Genomic DNA, 26335 nt, shown 5'->3' on the forward strand with positions numbered 1-26335 from the left:
AAAGTGCCATGTTTGTGTGGCAGGCACAGGAAGCACTACAGTCATCCAAAAAATGTTGCTGTAATTTTGACCCTAAGGAAGCAATGTTTTTTTTCACAGTTTTGTTTCATAAAAGGCCATTGGGGTGGGAGGGAGAATGACCCAAAAGCATACAACCTGTATAGAACATTTCATTCCAAACAATTACATGCTGCCAAAGCAGCTTGTAACTGGCAACAGTATTACAGCAGGTTATCATCAGTCAGGTTCAGTAACAGTCATGTATTACCAATATTTCCTACTGCAAGCTTCATATCCAAATGCTATTTGCTTTGGCTATAACACTGCTATGCTGTATCAGCAGGTGATTGCTTGTTTGCTGCATTTTTGTTAAAAGGAGTGAAATAAAAATTCTACAAATAGTTTGCATGAGCAAAAAATTAAAACGTTTAAAGACAGTAAAATCTTAATTTCCAAGTAAATTTTTTTGAAGTTTAAAGATTTCAACATCTCATTCATGAAGAGCACAGCTGTAGGCAGGTAATAGCCAGAAAACAGTCATCCACTTAAGATCAACCACAAAAGAAAGTTCACTTTGTAAGAGTGAAGAGTAAGAGTAATTTCCTACAAGCATAAAAAAAATAAATTAATCCATTCAATCGCAAAAGTTGCATTACCAAAGCACAGATTACTATGTCATGGCCTCCAGAGTGAAATTTTTGTGTCCTGCGCATTCAGTTTTCTGCTATCACCAGGAAAAGTGATTTATTACATAACAAGATTGGATGCTAAGTAACAAATGGACAGCCAGAGAAGACACAACATTTTGAGTAAAAGACGCTTCCTCACCCAGATGCTCTAATGTTTCAAAACTTACACAAATTGAAGCCTGCGCAGTTATTTGCTTAATTAAGAAATTTTTGATTACTTTAAAAGGCAAAGTTCTAGTCATTTGCAAGCACTTAATCACTCATCCACTCAGTGTCTTACATGACATTCAACACTGTTCTAGGCCTGAGGCAACTCCTCCTGTGTCAAAAGGCCAAACACTGAGAATCTGAGACCACTGCAAAGAAACTGGTACCTGGCCTATACTCACTGGATTTCATGGCATTCGGGGCGCTGGAAGGTGCGTTTCCCCAGCCTGTTGTCGATGCTCCTGTATCATCTACTTCACCCCACCCGGGACTGGTTTCATTTGGCTCACCCCAGGCGGACGTACCGTTATCTGGAGCAGGTGGAGTGCTTTTGCTCCAGACTGCACAAAAAGATAAAATTTTAATTTACAGACCATTTAGACAATAAACTTTCTACAGCACAGCACCAGGTCTTAAACATACTGCTTCATTCTTCCCGTTGAGAACTTTTACATTCTCAATAGCATGGGCGCAACAGAATCAACAGTTGTTCACATCAACTTAAAAGTGTGCACTGACCTCCAGGGATGAAAAGGAATAGAATGCTATGATGAGTAAAATTATTTTTTCCAGGTTACACATAAACCCCACATCTAATGCTGTCCTCCTATTTGGTAAACTTTTGTGACTAATTAAAAGCATCAGGCTAATTCAGGGTTTTCATATACTACTGAAAGAATAAGGACATGTTTGAAGTACATATTAAAATGCAATACTATTCTTTAAAGCATATCTGAGTTGCACATTACATAACAAAAACATCTTATTATTTCCATTCTATGTAACTTTTTCTTGTCTTTATTCCAAAGAAGGAAATATTTTGCCTAGTCTTCCTTATCATATAGCATATGATATCATATTCCATATCATAAGCTCATTATCAAATGAGCTTAAAAAAGTAGATCACAGACTCACTCAATTTCAAGTGTTAACTGTGTAAGAGCAAAAAGGTTGTGACTGAAAATAAGAAAGTAATTTTCCCCCATTTATATAATAATTCAGTATTAAAAATGTGACAGTCTGAAGAAAAGAAGGTCCAGGGAAGACCTTATCTCTCCCTACAGCTATTTGAAAGGCGGCTGTAGCAGGATGTCAAACTCTTCTCCAACGTAAAACGCAATAGGACAAGGGGAAATGACCTCAGGTTGTGCCAGGTGAGGTTTAGGATATTAGAAAAAAATGTCTTGACTGAAAGGGTTACTAACCCCAGGGAAGTAGTTGAGTCACCTTCCTCAGAGGTTTTCAGAAGAGTCACTTAAAGATATGGATTAGTGGTGGTCTTGGCAGTGTTAGGTTTATGGCTGGACTCAATGATGTTAAGAGTTTTCTTTCCAACCCAAAGTATTTTGTAATTCAATCTATTCTTCAGAGTTATGTTTGACTATGCAGATCTGTCAGCTAACAAACTTTTCTTCTACTGGCAAGCTGACCAATTTCAGATCACAGTTACTGAGGCACAACAGAAAGCAGAAGTCTGATTGATTCAAATTTAGAAGATGCTTTAAATACAGAACCAATTACTAAAATAAATTGTTTTTCTTTATGGAATTAAACTACTAGAAATTGGAGGCTACGTGAGTCTCTCATGTATTACAGTTTCATATATAGGAGAGAGCTAAAGAAAGGAAAAAGACTAGTACCTGATGCTTGTGATTTGCTAGTCATTGGAGTAGGCAGGCTCTGCTCCCGTGGGGCCTGTCCTCCTTGTGAGTTCTTGTCCCACAGGTTCACATTCTTGTAGTTATAACTGCTAGGATCTCCCCACGCCGAAGTGCCATCATCAATATCCATTTTCCGACTGATTGACTGTGGAGAAGGTTCTTCCCAGCCACTAGGCTCCTCCTCCTTGGGGGCAGCTGGCTGTGGTCCGCTGTTCCAGTTTGGGTTTGGAGGTCGCCCGTTGCTCGGTGTTTGGGGCGGTGGACCCCAGGAACCAGAAGCCTCCTGCTGTTGCTGCTGCTGCTGCTGGTGCTGCTGCTGCTGCTTGTTCCAGGAGTTGGGCTGTCGACCCGTCTCATTCCATGTTGGAGTTCTTTTACAATCATCCCATCCACCCTTTGAAGCAGCGCTTGTATTTGCACCATTACCCCAAGTTCCAATCTCATTTTGCCCACCTTCACCCCAACCAGACACTGGCTTGTTTCCTGTACTTTCCCAGTTGCTGTTTTTTGTTTGGTCAACTTCCTCTCCCCAACCGTTCTTTCCAGAAGACCATCCTTGATTAGGTTGCCGTCCACCCCACCCCTGATCCTTACTAGAGCTGTCATTCCAAGAAGAAGATGATTTTTCTTCCGGTCTTCCTCCTCCCCAATTAGAAGAATTTGGGTTCTTATAGTCATTCCATCCTCCAGTATTTTTGGGGTCCTTCCACTCCGTTGGGGTTGAGAGCTCACCCCATCCAGACTTGATTTGATTGCTTTGGCTGGGTACATCGCCCCAGCCCCCTGAGTTCTTTGTCTGTGTGGCAGAGCTCTCCCACCCCTCAGTTCCTTTATCAGACTTCCCCTCAGACCGTGGCATCTCTTCAATATCCCACACAGTATCTTGCTTAATTTGAGTTTGGCCCCAGCCAGTGTTTGAAAGCACTCGGGGGTCCAAATCAGTCCTGCTCAGCAAAGTCTGCAAGACTGCCTGGCAATCAGGATGTGTAGGCCTGTATGAGCGGCGTCCAGAATTGTGACTGTCACTACTTCCTGCTTTGTGGTTGCTTCCAGTGCTTTGACCTCCAACCTCACTTCCTGCAGAGCTGGAAGATCTTCCCCAACAGGGAGCCTGGGAATTGCCTTGGTTTTCAGGAAGAGGGTGGCCTTTTTGATTGTCCCATGCTCCAGTGCTAGAATTTGGTTGGTTTGGACCACTCCATTCTCCAATCTTCAGTTCATCAGACCCAGACAGCTGTTTCCATTCTCCCTGAGAGACCCCAGATGTTAATTTGTTCCCTTCACCCCATTTGCTTTCATTTGCATGCTGAGGGCCAAAGTTCCAAGACCCACCACCCGTAGACCGGTTATTGTTATCCCAAGAATCACTTCTTGACCCATTAGGTTTTTGAACAGAAGCTCCTTTCCAGGAGTCCTCTCTATCCTTTCCATTGTTCCCATGGTTTCCAGAATTGCTTTGTCCAGAGACTGTGTCAGTTCCAGAAGACCCCCTAGCTGTACCCCAAGATCCAACACTCCCATTCTTTCTTTCTCCAGTGCTTTGTGAAGGGGTGTCAGTGCTCCTGGAAGGGTTCCCCAAGCCCATTTCAAAGGGCATTCCCTTATTCTCCATAGGGTTTGGTGAACTTAAGTTCAAGGAGTTAGTGTTTCCATTTTTTGGTCCATCAGTGTTATGAATTTGAGCCTGTTCTCTGCCAGAGACAAAGTTAACACCCGCATTTTCCATCTTTGACTGCTGTTCCCTAGAGGTCTGACCTACTGTGCTAATCTGTGCATTGGAGCTACCACTATCAGATTCCAAAGTCCCTTTCCTAGAGTTTCCCTCTTGAACCAGTGCTGGCCAAGCAGATGGGTTGCTATTTGGGTTAAAGTTGCTGAAGCCAGAACCGGAACCAATTCTGTCCTGTCCACTCAAGTTCCTCCAATTACCTAGTCCATTGTTACTCTCGGCAGCAGGGTTGGAAGATTGAACAGATTTAGCCTTGGGATCAGATTTCCAGGCCCCAAGATTACATTCGTTTCCAGCGCTTCCAGACTGGCACTGGCTTCCTTTTCCTTTGTTACTAGTGGTGCTTCCTGGCAGAGCATTCTTCTCCAAGCCAGGGTTTGAGGCACTGTTGTTATCGGTGGTGTTTTCGGAAGAAGACTCAGCATCTTTGCTGGCAATACAAGGCCACTCTTCCATGTCAGACCCGTCTACAATCACCTTGTCCCAGATGTGAGTTGGGTTGGCGTTGGTGCCGCTGTTGGAAGAGGCTCCAGGACCCCAAGTGGAATTTGCATAATTTGAAGCAGCAGCACCTCCAATTGCTGAATCTAAAAAAACAAAACAAAACACCCCCCACAAAAAAATATATTTAATAATCAGTATCGTTTACAAGCACTGAACATCACATTTTTGACTCAGTACTGAGTACTGCTTTCATTAGTAAGAAAGAACCCTTCCCTCAAACGTGCAACAAAGTAGCTTTGGAAGACCATGAGATTGGAAAATGTAATTGAAAATAATGATAAAAACTTCAGCAAAACTCTCTACTAATGTTTTGTCGGCATCTGAATTCACTATGGACTTCTGCTAACAGTCCAGCTCTACATTCAACATAATAATTACAGCCCAACTAAATGAACATTAGTGACACTGGTTATAATTTTTCAAATACATATTTTAAACCACACTATATATACAATAAGCACTTGTGTGCACACATTCATATGCATGTGTATGGACATGCAATCAGCTGTTGGTTTGTTACTCAACAGATGCAAAGCAACTACTATTTATTACACATCAATAGATGAAAGATTGAAGACAAAAAAGTATCCAATGAATATCTAAAGCTGAAGAACTCTATCTTTGTGCTTCGAGTATCTTTTTTTCCCAAGCTGATTTTGCTGGTAGGAATGTCTTTCAATCATTTTCAAAACAAGTAGCATTACTTCCAAAAGTTACTGTACATCAAAATTGAGTCCAAAGCTACATGAATTAACATTTTCTGTGTAGTAATGTGCAAGCTGGATTCAGTGTGTAATTACCCCACATTTTATGTCAACGCCACATTTACTCTAGAAACCAGAGTTTGATTTAGTGAGCAGCTAAAGCTGATCTCACTGCTGTTGGATGGGTGCTAGTAAGAGATCTCACTTTTCTATCACTTTCTCACCAGACCAGCTCTACCTACTTGAAGCTTTCCATGTTTCACCTCTCAATTGTGATAGTTTTGATGGCAATTAAGCTCTTTAAATCAGCTGTATTCACACAAAACTATTCACTCTGATGGGTTAGTTTTTGCTGGCTTACTGCATCAAACAGGGTAACCTGCAAATCCAATGAACTCTGGAGTCACTGTAAGGAAACCAGCAGGAGGAAAAACTATTCATGAATAGAGTCCCTTTCTTTAATCTGTGACGAGCTATCGTTGTGTTCTACATGGTATGGAGTCATATGGACAAGCTATTTGGATATAGTTTTAAAGCAAATTAACAGTGCCACAGTGGATGAAGCCTATGCTAGGGGCTGGCAACATGATGTGCTCATATATGCAGACATGTTACCACCATTGGTTTAAAAATGTCAGCCGAGATTCCCTTGCCATTCATGTAACTACCTCTAAATAATTTAAGTTCATTAGTACTTCAGTGCTGTTCTCTATATACAGTTCTACTCATCTTTCCATTTATTTTTAATACTAAGGGACCCTAAATTGCCCTCACCACAATTTTTACCATGATGAAGACTAAACATACTCACTGAACCCTAAAATACTAGTCTTCTGTCACCCAATTTAACTGATTCTGCAGAGCATAAAGTCCATAGTAACATTTGCATCAGTATTCATACCCAAATATATACTGTTACTAGTAATACTGGCTCATATGACAGCTTCCATGCAAATAAGGCAAAACGACCTTTAAAAAGTGGATTTCACTCCCACCAAATTCCTATGTTATATATTCAAAAGTGAAGACCACAATTTCTGGTTGCTAATACTTTTAGCAGAAAATATGCAACTTTCAGCACCTGTCCCAGGCTTTCAGTTCATCAGCTTAACCTGTGACCATCTACTGAATGTCTTCCACATCTCCATTCATTGAGCCTACCACTAAAGATCCAGTCTTCATAGCAAGGTTAAAATTCTTTTGTAAGCTTTGAATACTGATGAGCAAGTTTGTCTTCATCCATTAAATCCTAGCCACCAAGATTCAAAAGACCAAGCAGTTCCCACGCACATTCTGTTCCTTCTGTTGCCTTAACCTCAAGTGCAAACTTAACAATAGCAAGGAAGTGTGACACTACTGATATTTATATCTGGCTATCTTTTTAGTACACTAACTTTTTTTTTCTTTCCCCAATTAAAAAAACCTTCTGATTAGACAGATCTCAGGAATAGATTAAAGAGGACAGCCAAAGACAAGTTCAAAAGACTGCAAGGTTGCTCTCTTTTAAACTAAGCAATGATTCAGCAAATAAATGACACATAGGCAGCTATGCACTTAGAAAGATCTTCACATGGGTGTTTTCAATGGAGCACTTCACATTTAATTTCTGAAGACATTCTGAAAGTATTAAGATTGGGATGTTTCCTATCAGTATGAGGACACAATGTAATAGACTGTTTTATAAAATCAGCCTCCTTTTGCTGTATTTGGCAGTGGCAACAAAATTTTGACAATTTACAGTTCTGTCTTAAGATAATGGAGTAAGGACTCTTAGTTCTTAAACAGAATTTTCCTGAGTAACAAACATGTTGAAGATAAGTTTTTGCTATGACTAAAATGAAAAAAATTGTTAACAAACAACTACTTTTAAGGATGAAAAGTATCTTCAGCTTACTTTCCAAAAGATAAGGATGACATAGGTGAAAGTACTAAAATGAAGTCTGAAGTGAAGAATGCAGTTTCGTTGTGAGAGAAGGTGGTGATTCCTAGAAGGTATTGTAACTACTAACTTTCACCAATAAAAATTTAAGCTTTGTTTTCCAAAGTCAACCTACACATCCTGAATATCATTGGTATTGAAAGAATACCAATCCAACCCAACTCCCCATACTGCTACAAGACAACAGTGAATTGGGTGTCATCTTTTAAGGGAACTAGAGTTGTGCCATCTTACAGAAGCATTTAAATTCCAGTAAAAAAAGATTCATGCAAAGCACTGTGTATTCACTTTTTGTATTAAAGCCTCAACAACACCACCTATAATTATCTGGTGAATGTAACAATGTGAAAGAGTAGATAAGCTGTTTTGTTCTCCTTCTTGGGAACCTGGTTTTGTTTTCACACAGGATAAATTAGTGGATAAGTGCCTGACAGAATCAGGCCCAACCTGAAATCCAGCCTCAGATGCAAGAGAGATCGCAGTGCCATACTTCCATAAGCACTTTGATAGACCACCCTAAGTGACAGCCCCAGCCTTTCCCTTGTCCAGCCACTCATTCCCATTCCTCTAGCACATCTACTCTCACATGCTTGCACATTTGTTCCCACTGACATTCAGATGAGCCGAACTGCTCAATCACCTAGACCTGCTGGAGTGGGTCCAGAGAACGGCCATGAAAACCATTAGGGGGCTGGAACACCTCTGCTATGAGGTCAGGCTGAGGGAGCTGAGGTTGGTGTAGCCTGGAGAAGGTTCTGGGGAGACCAAATAGCAGCATTCCAGTACCTGAAGAGGGCCTACAAGAAGGATGGGGAGAGACTCCTTACAAAGGCCTGTAGTGATAGGATGAAGGGCAATAGTTTGAAATTAGAAAAGAGTAGATTTAGATTGGATGTTAGGAACAAGTTCTTTACCATGAGGGTGGTGGAACACTGGAACAGGTTGATCAGGTAGCTGAGGCCCCATCTCTGGAGATACCCAAAGTCAAGCTTAAGAGGACTCTAGGGAACCTGATCCAGGGGAGGATATCTCTGCTCATTGCAGGAGGATTGAAGTAGATGACCTTTGGAGGTCCATTCCAACCCAAACCTTCTATGATTCTATAAATTAGCATTTAAAATCACTTTGAGTTAATTTTAATCCAAGTCATCTTCCCAGCCTAGTTAAATCTGTGCTATGGTGAAGAAATTTGGATGAGGTGAGGCAGGGTCTGAAGGACTCCTACCTTTGTTGGCAACAATCCTAACTTACATCAGGATAATGCAACTAACCATTGGCATAAAAAGTTGCCACAATCAATAAATTACAGCCACGTTACATCTTAGTTGTTACGGTACCATTAAACTAAGTGTTAAGATATGAAAACGTGTAAAATCAAATTCTAGTCTCAGAAAAATAAGGTGACAAGTAGAGGTTATGGAGCTGCTAAAACACTTCTGAATGGTCCTCATATTACAGTACATCCAACAGCAAAAAAAAATGCTGTTCATGGGGGAACTTGGAGAAGTCTTAGAATGCTTCACTGCCATAAAGTCTCCTTTGTCAGTCTACTACAATCACTGTGAAGGCATACTAACACTAACATAATGCTAGGATTTGAAATATAGTTCAAAGATTTTTTGGGTGGGGTTCCCCTCCCCCTTTTATCTTTCACATGTTATATCAAGATCATCCATCTCCAAGAGATCTGTTTTTAAGCTGATTAGCTAAAACTTTGTCAGCTAGATCAAAATTCACTTCACCTCCTTATTAAATAGGAAACATCAAAGACAGGAAAACAATCTGTCAAACAGGGATTTGCTACAAAGAAATTCAAATACTGCAACCACAAAACAAATGGAATTATTCATTCTCCTAGAATCTTGTTTAATGAAGACAGCCATCCCATCTAGCTTGCTTGAATATGGAGTTCCAAGGCACCTCTATTTTTATTTCTGAACCACAGGGAACTACAAAAAGTCTACATTCTCCAAGACTGCGGTAAAAAAACCCTACCATTAATCCAATATGATTTTCAAACAGACATATTGGTATCGTTCTTTTCCTCTTTTGACTTTGAAGCATTTATTACTTCTTTTTAGAATACTGTTATGGCTAGAACTGATGCTGTCCTTGACTTCTTAGATCACCTAAGTTTTTCTTTAGAATGCAGATGAGTTGAACAGAATTTTATTTGTTCTACTATCATAACTTAAAAAGGAAATATTACAGTTACTGAAATCCCCCCAGGATTCTACAAAATTCCGAGCCAGTCATATTTTCTCCATGCTCACAAACAATCATAAAATCAAATTATCTTCTGGAATTCAAAGTGAAGAGAAAAGTAACAACAGGGCAGTCGCTACTTTCATTAAACGCTTATCTAAGGCAGAAAAGATTACTATTAAGAAAGTCAAAAGCAAAACGACCATCATGTAACATCTTAAGTTATTTCATCCAGATGAGAAGTGATGCATACTTGCCATTTGCAGGCTTGTTATCTACACGTGGTTTACAAGATCATATAGAAAAGTGTCAAGATTGGAGATTCACATCAAACAAACCTATAGGACTAATAAGAACTTCTCACTAACAAGCATAAAATGCTGTTTATCCATCCATTACCTTGCCGCAGTCTTAAGAGTATCACAGCATAAGACTCAAATTACCCAAGGCTTGCTTTTTTTTTTCATCAACTTTCTTGTTCCATCTAGTACAAAAAATTGCATGAAATGCTGCTAAAGCAGGTCTCTACACCAAAATTGAAGCAAGCTATCCAAAGCAATCTGAGGAGTTGTATTATATAACGAGATGCTTATGTACAGTTTGTGATCCCTTCCCCTGCCACGCACACACACACGTTCATTTAACACGCTTAACTTGCCTGTTGCAGTCCCGCTGTCGCTCTGCAGCAGTGCTCCTGTCACTGGTTGTGCGTTGTTTGGGTTTGCTCCTGGTGCTGTTGGGGGAGGAGGCCCTGCTCCACCCCCAAGGAGCATACAGGATGGCGGAGGGGGCTGCCCACGTTTCAGTAACACTTTGTGATCCTGCTGGCAACGGAATCGCGGCGGCACCTCCCGAGGCATGTAGCGGGCGGCGCTTGGCGGTTGTCCGTTCGGCACTGCCACCCTTTTGGCATTGTTGCCACCATTGACTGGTGGCGATGGAGAGTTGCCAATTGGGCTGGCAGCCACTGGTTGGCTTAAACTTGGTTTCGTCACTTCGGGCACTGAAAAACAGAAAGAATGAAACTCAATTTTTTCCACTTAAATCTGTGTTCACTACAAGAACTCAGAGGCTCTTTCCTTTTGTAATTTCAGTCTTCTCTGAAACACTGTGCAATGGCAGCAACAAGCAGTAGCAGGCAAGCCTCTTGCTTCCATGTGCAACTTTGTACCCCAGGATGAAACTTGGCCCTTAACAAGTATTTTGCTCTAAGCACCACATTTCTTGGAAACTAAGTTAGCGAAGAATACACCCTGGGCAATGAGTCATCTTAAAATCTGAGCAGTCAAATATAACTGGTTCCTTCGCCTGCCCATTTCCCTGATCTTTAACTGGTTTTTGGATTGTTATGCATCACCCTTATGGGAGATCTTAAATCAGATCCCACGTTTTCATCTGTTTACCAGGCTACACATTCACTGCCAAATCAAAGAGGGATACTCCCTCACCCAACACTCCTCTTGAAGTCAGAGTTAACAAATCTCACTAGTCTGTGCTGCCCTGAAAAAAAATTATAGTTGACTCTCATCCAAAAGGCTGCATTTGTACTTGGGTTCACCTAAAGTTTCCCAGCTGGTCACCAGGTGCCCTTATAAGCAGGGACACGCTGCTTCTGAGGACTACTATCCATTGCAAACCAACAAATCCTGAAGGAACTAGCACTATCACAAAATTTAACAGACTCTACATTTGTGACCCCTCATTGACATTCTCCTTGTACTTTTCTTAAAGCAAAAGAAATTCCCATCCAGGCACTCATAAGGTGTAATTGCTAGATCAGACTCCAAAGGCAAGGAACATTTAATACATCTGGTCTAGCCTTTGTTAAGGATTAATGTTTGAATTAGTGCAAGAAAGAAACCAGTGCAGAAAACCATCCTCAGCAACCAAATGTATTGGTTGAATTTTTCCTCTTAGACATGTAAGACCAAAACAAGTGAACCTCTCTTTGGCAACATGGCTGCATTATCCTCCATATTTTATTTCAGTAGGGTTTTCTGATTTCTTTATTTAATTCTCATTGCCCCAACCCCCCCAAATGGTGTTATGTTACTATCTTAGCTATCTTCTGTCCATTAGAGCAATTTTCTCCCTTTTTTTACGAAAACTGACACACAAATCAAGATTAAATATATTTTTAGACAACCTAAAAAAGCTTAACTTTCAAGATGCTCACTCATCAGTCCTGCCTCATCTGCTGCGCATTCAGGTGTCTAAATTTCTCGTTTACAATCCCAAATAATTTTCACTCATTTTTTGGTACCTCACTATAAGCAATACTTGTCTTCCATTACATTTATATAGGTGAACTCGGGTTTTGGCTATCTGTTTAATGCCTTTTAGAAACTGAAAAACTAATGTTTCAGTTAGGCTATTTTATGTATAATCCTCATCCTCACTTCACGTTTTAGGCTCTCCATTTTAATCACCTCAACTTCTATTTCTTCTGAATACACATATTTCATCTTGACTCTTAACTCCCCTTCCAACAATTTTGATCAAGATCCAAGTTTTGACTCAAGTCAGTAAAAATACTCTTTAGGATCAAAAGATTCTTACCTTTGGTTTTTTGATCTGTGACCTGCAAATCAAGAGCAAGAACATAAATACAGTTTTAAGAACCTCAAAACATAGCATAGTGCAGGCTGCACTAAATTACGACTTTATGAGTACAAGTACAGTATTTGTTGTTGAATGAAAACATTCAGCTGATGAACTAGAAGTCTAAACAAGTCTAAACAGCATTCTTACTGTCAAGTTTTCAAAAATAATACAGCTCCTACAAAGCAAAATTTACTGGCAGAAACACTAATTACTTTCACTCATAGTGATTTCAGTATTCACCCCCTCCACACCCCTAACATGGGCTTCCAAAGCACAAATGAACATGAACTACAGCACTACTGTTCTTTCAGATTTTGGAGATGAAGCATTCCAGGTGAAATGTAACAAAACCTTCCTTCTGTGAGAGTATCCTTGCAGCAGGCCTTACAGCAATGGCATTCCCACAGGAGTAGCCACGGGTGAAAGTAGCAGTCTGTGTTTCTGCCATCTTCCCATTTCACCATTCCATGACATTTCTTCCAAGTAAAAGAAATCCTAAACTTTACTGGATTCATTGCCACATTTACGAGAAGTACCAGCAATACCAATAAAGCAGCAGACTTCAAAAATCTCATGAACACAGTAAGAAGTTGATTGCTGAAGTGAGCCATCATGCTGGCCAACATACTCAAAATATGTGGTTTTGCTGTACTTGTACATTCTTTCAGCGTAGCAGACTTCAAGTTACAGTAGAGACAAACATGCTGCTGGTATATTCTCTGCAATCATGTGTATTGTAGCATGGTTTTGAACCTGTCGATCATGAGTTTCATTACACAATAATGGAAAAACTCTAAAGATCACAATGTGAGAGGTTCTGTCACACCTGTTCTTAAAAGAAATTGCTGAACTAGTACATAATTCTGGAAAGCACACAATGACAATAAAGAATAATGAAACAAGTAAAAAGCACTTTGTTTCAACCAACCAAGCCAGAACTCCTTTGTGTGGTAAAAAATAAAAAGACAAACTGCACTAAACTGCTCTGGCATCATTTAGCTTGCAAAGATGAACACCACGATGGGCAAAGTGGAACATTTGCTATGATATGAATCTCAAGCATCGTAACTTCACAGAATGATGTCATCTGAAAGTCTCCAACACACTAAAAATGCACCTGTACCAAAACTGTCTCTGTACCAAACTGGACCTCAACTTTCACTTAGGAAAAACCTGGTGTGCAAATTACATCTTCTATAAAACAGTTTAAAATTATGTTAAGCACTCAAGTGACTGATATTCCACTACTAAAAGAAGACGAAGAAAGTAAAAAAGAATTATTGACAAATCAAATTTGGTAATGCTAATAGGTTTACTGTGGTCATCAGTAAACAAACACATTCAGTAAAGGAGTAACCTGTCCACTTGGCAGAATCTCACTGTAACAAATCTTTAAAGAATTCCACATGACAATCAGTTTGCATTAGTTAAAAAAGAGAAACTACCTCTGCCTGTACTGCATTGCTCTCCTAGTCAAAATGATCTGGTTCTGTATTGCTTTTGTTTTGGGGTTTTTTTGCATGTTTTGATTTTCTCTAGAATACAAAATCTGAGGACATGTGACAGTGTCTAAGATTTAAAGGGGCAACCTATAAGCAGGGCAGGAGCAGCTACAGTGAATGGGAAGGCAGAGTCAAGTTCATCCTGACAAGCTAGCAAACAGCCCTTGGGACACCAACCACATGAATTCCATCTGTGAGTTTTCTTGGATAACCTCTGTTGATACTTAGCAAAAAAGAGAATCATCAGTAGTACATATTTCATAAAAACTTCATCAAGGACTTTGAAAAAAAGAAGTATCTTCTTGCTCTAGAAAACGGTCAATTTTACTGCAGAAATTGCAAGAGCCTGGCAGCATATCTCTCCCCAGACGCCTCAAAACAGCGGGAGCTGCACAGATCAAGACAGCCCATATTCTGTACTTCATATCAAAACCAGCCCATATTCTGTACTTCATATCACAAAGCTTTTTTCACTTCACATGACACTAAGGAGAAGAAATGTCTAAGTGAAATACTTAAGTTCCAGCAAAACGATGCAAAAAACACAGTGTAATGAAGCATCGCTCTAAACAATCAAGCTCACATGTACAATTTAACGTCTTACCCCCCATTTGTATTTCAGCTGTATACAAGAATTCAAGTATCAAAACCTACCTTCTGAGCAGATTCCTTCTTTTTCTTATCCTCTTTCTTCCTTTTCTTGTCTTCCATTAACTGTTCTTCCCTTTCTTGCTCCTTCTCTCTGCCAAAACAAGAAAAATGGCATGAGCACAATCAAGTTATACAAGAGCCACACATGCTCTATCCCTCTTCCCCTCAAGAAAGGAAGTCAAGATACTAGATTCCTCTTATCATCATACTTCATTGTCGCTGGATGGTTTCAGTCTAACTGAGATAAGAAAAGCACTTTCTAGCTCAGTGTGGCCACAATCACACCACTTGCTGCATAAAGGAAAATTCCTTTATTCAGATCAGGCCTCTTACGGCAGTGCCCCATATAAATTAACTACATGCCTGGTATTAGAAACGGTCGTCAAGACATTTTGGCCAAAGTACCCTTTTAATTGGGTTGTGCTATTATTTAATGAGCAGTCTCATGAATCTTTTCATATGATAAAAGAAGGGAAGTTGTAATTTAATATAAGATGGTTTGGTCTGATACGACATTTATCTTCACAAGGGGAAGAGATTATTCTATTGCCTGTAGCTGTGTCACTTGTACGAGACAAACCCATCATTTATTATACAAATCACTAATTTAATTTCTAGCCTATTGTGCCCACCCCCAGATTTTTTTTGATGAAACTTGTAATATAAATTACTTTATAGGGAATCTATTTTCCCACAAGAACATTCTTTCAGAAAAGGAAGAAAAATATGTGCAGCTGCTATTGTTGTCAAGCCATCATCTTGTTGCTATGTTTTGTATCAAATATGAGAGTACCAGAAAATGGTTAATTCACTGCATATACGCTATTGGCTGAGCTGTTACTATGGTGAATCACATTTTTGTTAACCAGTTCACCTCCTTAGAAGTAAATTTAAGACCAAGTTTTCAGCTCACATGGAAAAGTTCCTTTTTACAGGGAAAGATTAAGGCGTAAACAATTGTCTCGATGAACATAGATGATCTGACAAATAAGGGGCAGGATCAGAGGCCAGAGCTGTGTACTTTACAAATGGAAGAAAGTAAGTACAGCCCATGATTTTTCAGAATAAGATTTCAAAGTTTTATAAGACAAAATTGGGAGTTTATAATAGTACTGATCTATTTCTTATATTTACACATAAATCAAAGCTCTTTTTTGACCACAGTTAAAAAAAGGTTAAGCTTTGAGTTGGTTTTGTCATATAGTTCAGACTTTCCTTTCCAATGCAACATTTATATTCTATAGGTAATATCTTCTTCTTCTGCATTTTCAATCAATTCCTACAGAACTATTTTGAAATGTTACGTGTTAACAGCTTCCTGATTGAATATTTCAAGAAACTTTCTTAAAAAGTTCTAAGGACAGTAATAAAAAGTCTTGCTGGTTTCTTAAAGTTAGGCTCTCCTTCTTCATGGATGGAGAAAATGGATAAAGGCAAGATGAGTCCATACTAAGGTCCTGAAGTTACTCCTAAATGCAATTCACACAAAACAAAGTTCAGTTTGTATTTAACCAAGTTTGAGGCAAGCATTCCACATCATATGGAACACCATTTTGCATTTTATGCACTCTTGTCTGGTATTGCTTAGCTACGTCAGTTCTTGCTCTCTTCTGTTTTCTATAAAGCATGAAAGCACTTCCCAGTCCAAACTCTGGCAAGGAAAAAACCCTGCAGGTTTTTCAGTGTTAGTAACAGCACAAGAGCTGAAGCACTGGGGACATCATTGTACTGTCATTGAGAAAAAAAAAAAATCCCATTTTCTTTGAGCCATATACTGTAAGCAACATGAAAAATTCTCCAGTGACACCCTCATCTTTCAAAGTTACTATAACCTCAAATTGTTTACCACTTTTGTACTGTCAAACTATGTAAGCCTTTTGGGCTGCAGAGCCAATTACCAATACAGTATTTCCAAAAAACTTTCTTGCAGCAGGCAAGAAGTTTATGACCTATCTTAAAAGAGTGCTGAAGAAGAATAGGATCAAATACAAAATGACTTCCAGTAACTGTCTGGCACACTGACAACCTTCTGCTTAAAGCACCTTCCTTTGTTTTGTGAGCAGAAGAGCAGGGAATGGAACATAACGAGAAAAATATTCACAATCAAAGCTGAAGCTATGGTTTAGAACAACCTGTAGCAACAATAATAAAAGAAGCCAACAATTCATAATCTGAAAGTAAACACTAGTTATGATCATCTGTCTTTGTGCTAAGTTCAGGACAGGGAGATTGCTATAGCTGCTGCCTTGTTTTCAGACTTATAGACAAACATGTATGGCACTAAGGTTGTACACAATTTGTTTTGCATCATGACCTCCCCTTCTCCTGCTCTTTTTAGTAGAGATGTGTATTTGATATTCCATTTGGTACATCACAAACAACTACAACATAGCAATAATCAAAACAGTAATTTAGGCTTCAGTTCACCTAAGAATATACTTCTAGGTTCTACTGAGGTGGAAGAACACTCAGGGTGCATCAAACATACGTGACAACCAAGTTCTTGACAACAGATAACTGAAACCTCAAACATGTAGCAAGTGTGAAGTTATATTCTCCAACTGATGCTACAGACACGCTAACAAGGTATCACCATATTGAAAAGTCACTGAACTGGGGGAAAATAGCTTATCCCTATTTCGGAAATCACATTGGCAGTCTTCCCACTTTCACTCCTCAATGTAGTGAACTAATATTTGAAGTTTTATGATCACTGTTCTCCCTTTGCAGTTGGACACATGGAGTCTGTTGCTGTTAAGTGTTCCAATAAATTCAACATATACAAAGACATCAAGTACCTTATCAATTCATTCAGAAGACAATGCTGCCTATTAACTCTCTCCCATTGGACTAAAAGGTAATTCTTCCTGGCCTGGTCAAGGAACCTGAGGGGTCCCTCACACACACTCCAGCAACACTGACAACATCAACAGGGGAGAAAATCCCAACTCCAAATGAGTGAATTCAGAGTAATACAATGGGGTGTGGTTCCGGTTTTTGTTACCAGCATCGTAACGGGAACGTGGACACACCACAATCCTGAAGAGGAAGTCTGCTAAATAGGAACCAGAAGCCAGCTTTCTACTCCAAGTTTCTTCAAGAAAGCATGTGTCCAAATATGTGACCTAGTTGTACTTTAGTAATTCCCACAAAATCTTAGAAGCAACATTATTAGAAAGTATTTAAAAATCACATAGCAGACTTCGAGTCTTTCAAGTAAGACATGTTAACAGCTTACAAATGAGGACAAAATAGAGGTTGTAACCCAACATTCTCTTCATGAAAACCATCCCAAACACAACTCAGTAGTTATGACGAAGTACACTCAATACTGCATTTAAGTTCTTATAACAATCTCTTCTGGGTAAGCCAAAAGCACTAATTTCAGAGAAAAGAAGGTTTTTCAGCTAGTTCACTAGGTAAGTAACAGAAAATACCTGCTAGGTCCAAGTTATTAAAATGGATTGCCATTCCAGTAGGGGGAGAAGTTTACCGCAGCACATTTACCAGTTTTCGAAAAGGCTGATTTCTTGCAAAATCCTATTATGCATTTTTCCAGAAAGCCAGGAAAAACTAGTCACATTTTTAAAGGACTTCTCACAATGTATGGGACTGAGGCACTGTTAGAGGACAGAAGTTGTGTTCAAAGTTCTTGCTATCACAAACTGAGCTTTGAGGCAAGATGACGCATTATACTACATATCTGCTGGCAACACATTTTGATTGGTAAAGTGACACGCAGTGTTAGACGACACAAACTCGACAACCCCACAGAATTACCCCCAAACTGAAATTACACACACGAAAAAGCAAAATGTACAAAATGAAAACTCCTAGAAGCTCAGGAGAGGCCTTTTAGTGCAACTAACTCCCTGTTCCTTCCACAGTGCTGTATGACAACAATGCAAGAGGACTTGGAAGTTCCTCTTACATGAAGATGTGGACTAGATAGAAGTCCTGTGAGTCATTTTCCCTCCTCTTGACCCCATGCTTTACTTACTTTCAGCACAGCTAACTTGGTTTAGCTATACCACAAACACAACATAGCAGTGACAGAAAACTTGTATAAGTGGATCCTGCTCTCTGTGTTGTAGTAAGCACAGGAGGATTTACAAATCTGCTTCCAAATTGAGCCAACTTCAGTATCCTTTGTACCTTCTTCCAGAATAAGGGGGATTCTGAAACTACACTTGCAGGATCAGCATTGTGTAACAGAAAGATCCACTAGTAAAAGTGAGTGTATTTCCTTTTGAAATAGACTCCTACATTGCTCTAATATATCCAGGAGAATGTTTCCTCTTGACCGTATTTTAGTCCTTTATCCCATACTCTGCATAGGTCACAAGAGCATCATCACCCATATCTGGGCAATTCTCTTAACTGTAACAGCGGCTTTATTGATACAATCCTCAAGAATATTTGTATATAAACATGTTAAAAAGCATAAACTGCTTACAACCAAGGGCCCCAAGCAATTAAGAAAAGGCCTACTACAAACTCCCGAACGACTGTGCACCTTGAGGTGCAAGCCCTTCTTGCAGCAGCAAAAAACACTAGCAGTCCATTGCTTCAAATGCTTAGGGTGGAGGAAAGCTTTCAAAGTGTATCAGGAAGTTGGATGCCAGAGACTAAAAATGAAGCAAGATTAAATGCATTGATTGGTACTGGAGCATAGAAATCTTTATAGTTCTTCTTTCATTCAACATGTCCCACTTAACACACATGCTCCATTATTTCAACAGCACAAGAAGAGCATGGTGTGTCCAAACACGCAAGTGTACTGCAGCACATTTAAACAGAACATCAAACAAAACTAAGACTTAACAAATCACGGGATAAATCCCAGGGCTGACAGACCCTAAATTCCTAAAGGTAAAATTACTTACACTAGACTAAGCCATGAGAAGAGTCACGATCTTATGATCAAAAGACTCAAAATAGCATTAATTTTACTTAAAGAAAAATTATGCACAACATCACAGCCACCTCTCCTGTTCATCAATGCCTGCATGCATCAACTAGACATAGTCATACAAAAGCTGGTTAGCCATTATTAATGTTCAGTCTTTAGGATAAACTGACAAAAACAGAGTTTGAAATTGTTTTAGGCCATGTGAATTCTGACATTAAGAAGGAAAAACCCTGATCCTTCAGAATAGCAGCCCTGAATATCCCTAACAACAATTTCAAGGATAAAAAAGAAATTACTTTGCTTGAAATAAGACTTATTTTTACAGCATCACTGAACAGCAATATTGATGGGATAAAATATGCAGTTAAAAAAAAAGTAAATAAAAATCAACCAGTTAGTGAAAGGACAACTGTCCCACGTTTTTTGAATGAAAATGAAAAGATGATACTGGAACTTGGCCCTTCAGTAGAGCATGAAATTAAAACTTTCATATTTGTAACATCTATGTACATAGTGTAACACGAAACAGTAATAGAAGTGTCACACCTGGCCCCAACAGCAGGCTGTGGATTTTAAACACGTAAAATAGACACTTTGCCATGCATTAAATAAAAATACTTTTAAAAGAGTGAATTTAGAAATGCTCTGTAAAGCAGTGTTTTCAAAAGGCAAAAAAGATTATCGCTTGTCAAGGACCTAGCGTAAGCTGCTTTTTTTTCTTCTCTGGCTGGAAGCCAAAATAGTGTCACAGCAAGAAGTTTGCTTACTTTAAATAGTGTATCTGGAACAACTGATATGCCTTTATCACAGCAAAACATCAGTAATTTGAAGCTTCTGTAGAATATAACCAACTTCAAAATACTGGCATACTGAATTCACCAGAAGTACTCGTTTCTAAAGAAGGACTCCTTATAGACTGCTATTAGACTTGTTAGTAAGAGTAATTCTTTGTGGGCTTACACATATATATGTACACACACACATAAATATACACACACATACGCACACACAAAATGATTTATGTAGTAGAAAGAAAACCACTCTGACCATAAACGGCTATTTACTTTAAAGACCTGGACAGCATAAACGCTACAATGCAACTGCAGATGTTCATAAATAAGGAGGTACACTCTCAACACTTCAGCAACTTGGATGGTGTAAAAAAAGAACTGGAATGTTTTTCATATTCTGTACTTCTTGCTTCCACTTCTTTCATAGAATCCTCCTTTCCAACTGTTATCACTCACATGAAAATAATGACCTACAGGTACAATCTGAAGTTCCCAAATGTTAGCCAAAGTTAATAAAACCAAAAGTTTTAAGGAAACACAGATGAAGTTCTAGAACTTCATTGAGTGAGTTTTCTCCCATACTTTCATCTTCAAATGCTCATACAGAGCAGTAATTATTTCATAGCATGTACACTCGTGTACTAAAGATACAGATAAAGTACATTCAGACAACTGTGAAATTGAGAATGCACTGTCAGAAATCTGCCTGTGATTATGTTGTCCAGTCATTTATCATATCAGAACATTCATCCAGCAAGACAGTTCTATTCAGGACTTCAAGGTTCCATGTGATTATCAAATGACCTCATTTTCCTCTAAAACTATTCACACATGCATGGAACTCCATTATCTACATCTGCTTGCAAAAAAAAAAACAACAAACAACTTTGTAGCTCTGAAAACCATCACAAAAACCAACCCCAAAACCAAAAACCAACCCCAAACAAAAAAAACCCCATATTGTAGAGAAATAAATGAACAAAACACAATATGGAACAGTAAACGGGTAACAGCTCAAAAAAACCAGTAACACCTCAACAAGGCTTAGAAAGGCTTGTTAAAGGCTTAGAAAGAAAGAAAGAAGTAGTATTTTTGACAAAGGAAGAGCTGGCAATCCTTAAGAAGTACAGCTGAGATTTCTGTTCCATTACAAATGGCCTATCCTGGTCATACATAGTCTTTCAAACTCCCATTCTCCACACAGCCATCATTTCAGCAAACAGACCACTTGGCAAAATACTTCTGTCTTTCATTAAGTTACTTTTCATTTCTACAGTTACTGGGAGGGATGGGTGGGTGTGTGGATATCAAAGCTCTGGACAGTTGACCATGCTGAGGGAGTTGCTGTTGAACTTCACTTTGCATGTGATATGCTTTTTTTACTACACCATCCACAAAAGAACATTTTGCCTCCCTTGCTGTGCTTACAGAAATACATGAAGAGTCCTACTTCGCCATACAACAAAGGACTTGAAATGAACATGGGATAGCTGGGAAAAGTGCCAGATGTCACTTAAGGATTGCTTATTAGTCTGCAAGTGCAGTATACACAGGTATTTGCCAGTATTGCTTTGTATTAAAAGATTAGGTTATGTAAACTCTGCTAGTTTTATACTCTGAAACGGTTTGCATGTCAGGAGAAAAAAAAAATTCTTCCATTTGAAAACCACCAGAAAGCTAACAGAACTACTTCCTTACACAGTCCTTTCGGTTTGGTGGATTGTTTTTTTTTTTTTTTCCTTCCACCACCAGCTGACACTTTCTGCACTAAGTACCTGATACACTTACTGGTCTCACCATCAGAATCACAAGTAATTCTCAAAGGGCTTCTGGAAGTTACCTGGAGTCTAGTCTAAGCTCACACTCAGAGTCATCACTGAGCAGGATATTCAAGACCTAGTAACATTCTGAGTATCTCCACCACTGTGGAGAGCTTATTCCATTATGGTTTGTTTTGGGTTTTTTTGTTTCCCCTACACACGTAGCATTTGCCTCTCCCAATATCAAAATTTCTTTTCTACAGCTTGCGTTTGCTCCTCTTCAATCACTGTGCACCATTCTCCAGGATAACTCTGTCTCTCTACACACTCTCATTACACAGCTGAAGACAGTAGTTAACATTACCCTATTAGCCTTCTATTTTTAAGGCTGAACAATACAGTTCTCTCAGCCTCTCCTTGTGCAACATGTGCTCCAGAATACTAATCATCTTAGTGGCCATTTACTATGTCAGTGTCCATCCTGTATGAGGACCAAACTGGACACAGTACATTGAAGGTGGACCTTTAAGTGTTGAATAGAGAAGAATCACTTCTCTTTACCTGCTGATTATAGCCTAACACAACCCAGCATGTGTCTTGTTTAAGAGCAAGGACACCCTATTGACACACAATCTACTTTCTCAGGATCTTCAGGTACTTTTTAGTTTCTGCAGGGCTTCACCTATGCTATAGCACAGAGTTATTTTGCTTTGGGTGTGTTATTTTCCAATTACATTTGCTGGATTTCAAGAGGCTTCTGTCAGACCATTTTCTCCAAACTACTGAGCTCCACCTGAACAGCAATTTTACCCTACAGATGCATCAACCCCTTCAGGTGGTTTAGGATCGTCTGCTAACATGCTGAGGGTACATTCCATCCCACCGACCATGTCATTAATACAGATGTTGAACTTACTAGCCCATGCACTGACTCCCATCAGACATCATACTGCTCAGCTGCCAGTGCACTTTGCATTGCTGGCCACAAACAACACTGCACCGCTGACTGGCAAGCCAGCTCTGGAATCCTTTACAAAAACCACCACCTTAGAAAGAACAAGCATTTATCTACTTAACAGTCCAGTAAGCAGGGAACTAATTGGAGACATGCCCTCTGCAAAAGAATCCCATAAATGAGCTACCCTTTACTTGAGGTGTCTGTACCAGTACAGCACTGCACTTCACAGCCCAGATAACTGCAAGTCAAGCACAAAGCTCTACTGGCAGCTTTACCAACGCTTCACCGGGGCTTTTAACTGGTTACAAATTGTGACTCAGGTGAAGCTGATGAGCATTACTACCACCTTAACACATTCTTCTAGGTATGTATGGAAAGTGCTCTTTAAAAAAAAAAAATTACAAAAACCTGCTTACTGCTTATCTTCTGACTGCAGTCAAACAGCAATTTAACTCTTGACTATGGTGTACTCTAACAAAAGCATCTCTGTACCTTCTTAGATTTAAAACGTCTGTCTTAGATGACAAGAATAGAATTATTTTTTTAACACTAAAAAGTTGCAGGAAGCAAATATATTTGCTATGGAAACTATACCACAGTACACACAATTATGACATTTGTTTTAATGTCAGAATGTGGCATTTCAGAAAGAATACTGAAAAAGTATAATAAGTTTCATTAAATGAAACATCTTCTGACAGAGCATTATTTGTGGCACCAGTACAGGCCATGTACACAGTAAGAAACTGGATCATACAGAGCCTTTGACAACAGAAGTAACCAAATTAAAACCAAGCTTTAACATTAATTGTATTATGACTGGTATTTTTATTTGTGTTTCTCTATCATAAGAAAATGAGATCTAAAAGCCAGCCCAGTAAGAACCCAAATTATTTGGATATAGGACAAAATTTTAGGGGACAGTGGACATAAACATTAGGTAACATCACATTACATGGCTGCTGCTGTAGTTTAACACATTATAATATTTGAGGTTTTCTTAACTTTTGTGGCATGGCACTTCAAAGCAGGGATTAAGAAAAAATTAAGTTGAAATATAGGTATGATTCAAGCAGTTTCTATTTAGTGATTTAGGGGAGAAAAAAAACACCAATCAAAAACACCCCAACAAGCCCAAACTCAGAGAGAAACAAGTTGCTCAAAAGCATCTTCTACTGAATGATGAAGTGGTTGGAATTCTACCTGCCTGGGGATACTATAAGGATGCCCCCACAGCATGAGAATGGTATAATTCATACTTCATTTTATAAGCAATCTGGTTGTTTACTTTTATTCAGTTTCCAAAGAAATACTCTAAAATCACTTGTAAAAACCAAAACACTTTATATAAATTAATTAATACCCTGACAAGCATGCTACATATCTCTAGAGCTGTATAATATTGTAAAATTTTCCATATACACTCCTTCAGGGCACTATAGTAATGAAAATAACATTTATCAAACTGTAAGTAATTATTTTAATTATACTAAATCAAAAGACTAAAGAAAGAATGTATTTAATTTTATCAGTGGGAAGTTAAGAACAAGGTTTTCCACACAGTTATTATTCATCTGTCATAGGCCAAGCTTGAAGAACCAGCAAGTTAAGGTGGCTTGAACTCCCAACACATTTAAAAAAAAAACAACTCTTAGCTTGCTCAGCTTCTCCTGGTAAAGGTATTTAAGGTTTGTGTTTTCTACTCCAATTACTGCCTTAGGCAGTATTTATTTTTAACAGGTAAGAAAATTCACTCAGCTGCTTCCTACAAATATTCAGCTACAGTGTTTCAGAACTGTTATGATCTGTATCAGGAAGTCTAAATTAACAGCAGAGGGAAAACAAAATAACACATTTTGTGGGTCCAGGAAACTGTATAAATCCTGACAGATTACTGGCCCATACTAACTATGGTCAGTATATTCAGTTTGGGTTGTTGGGCAGGTAAATTATTGATATTCCATTCCTGTAAGCAGGTTCCATAAATTATGACTTGTAACTAGCATTGTATGAAGATTGAGGGTTTTTTTTCATAATTTCCATTCTTGAAGACTACAAACCCTTGTTTATCCTCAGAACAGACAAACACTATTCCTCTGCATCCTTACGCCAGCTGAGAGCTACAGCTGGACTAAAGGCAAGCAAAAAACCCCAGGAACAAGCTATGCAACCAGACTGCAATAAAGCAGGACAAAAATACAGGTAATTTAAATCTGATTCCACCATAATGTATATGCACAATCCAGCAGCCATATTCAGCTATGTCTCACACTTCAGTGGGCACGTAGATTCCCTCTTAAAGTACTTTAAATAACTGTTTTGAAGCCCCTTCTTTTAACACATATTTATGCATTTTGTGCAGATGTAGCATCTTATGTGAAACATGAAAATGAAACCCTGCACCTGCATGCATGAAGCAGAGCAAATAACTTCATTTCATGCTATTGCGCCTTATATAATTAGACAAATTGTTAGCTGGCTAAGTCTTAGACAGATGTGTACTTTCCAAAAGTTCATCAGTATCTTTAATTTTAGTGACAGCACATAATCATAACCTTCCTCTCTCATACTAGGGAAAACCACACAAGAGCTTGATACATACATTGTTATGTAATAGCCCAAGACTAGATGCTTGAAGAGCCGATTATCAACCTTGGCAATCACAAAGCTCAAATATAGACTGCATTCAGGCTGAAGAAAGAACTTGTTTACCAGTTAAACACCATGGATTAGGGAGTGAGCGACTTCCTAGAGTGCGATACAGATTCTATACACTTCACAGTGAGGCCTCAGCTAAGCACAGCATATACTGAACTCAGGTAAGATCTGCAACAGGCAAACCTCAGTCTGGTCTATGACTAGATTACATGTTCAAGTACTCATGCAGACTCTACAGTTCAACTGTTACATCCACTACTTTCGCACCCTCTGCTACTTTTAATGATTCCTTAAGACATACTGGCTACACTCAACAGCTGAGTGAAGCTGCATGCTTTTTTTTCTTCCCCCATTTAGAATTGACTTAAGAGAGGGAAGGATGATATTTAATAACACATGCCACACAACACAAAGCTTTCACAGGCTACGTTACAAAACAAAAGACTTCATGACCTCCTCAAGGTTACGGTATGACTCCATTGCTCACTATGAATTAAAAACTGGTATCCTCCTGACTCCTCCTGTATTTTCTCTAATAAAATAATGCCACTACTGAACACTTGGGCAGCTCCTTTCATCACAGGATGTCAAAGGTCTTTACAAATATTAATTAAGCATTGCAACAACGCTAAGAATTATATAAAACTTAATTCTGCACGTGAGTAAACCCAAGCCAAGAATAAATAACCTATGCTCAAAGTCATAGGACAAGTCAGTATGGAGAACAAATGGCTCTTGTCATTAAGGAGCACTCCAGTGGAAACAAGGACATAATTAATACTCCAAATGTGATGTGAACAGCCCTTGATTGCCAATACATTACTCTAAAGCCTCAGTCATGCTCAATCCTGCAAAAAAGTC

The 26335-nt window shown here is 38.9% G+C and overlaps 1 protein-coding gene across 5 annotated transcripts in view; it reads right to left on the reverse strand.

The window, feature by feature from the left end:
- TNRC6B (trinucleotide repeat containing adaptor 6B) overlaps nt 1–26335 on the reverse strand; it is a 123869-nt gene that overhangs the window by 27855 nt on the left and 69679 nt on the right. For 3 of the 5 annotated variants that reach the window (XM_054386936.1, XM_054386937.1, XM_054386935.1), the window contains exons 5-9: nt 14399–14486; nt 12198–12219; nt 10297–10641; nt 2537–4873; nt 1064–1237 (exon numbers count right to left, since the gene is read on the reverse strand). In XM_054386936.1, the coding sequence (XP_054242911.1) occupies nt 1064–1237; nt 2537–4873; nt 10297–10641; nt 12198–12219; nt 14399–14486 (2966 nt within the window). Of the gene's footprint in view, nt 1–1063; nt 1238–2536; nt 4874–10296; nt 10642–12197; nt 12220–14398; nt 14487–17832; nt 18039–26335 lie in introns of those variants that run through there. The other 2 variants (XM_054386939.1, XM_054386934.1) reach the window with 2 other exon arrangements.

Source organism: Indicator indicator, chromosome 14, assembly GCF_027791375.1.
Source record: "Indicator indicator isolate 239-I01 chromosome 14, UM_Iind_1.1, whole genome shotgun sequence".
Lineage (NCBI taxonomy): Eukaryota > Metazoa > Chordata > Aves > Piciformes > Indicatoridae > Indicator > Indicator indicator.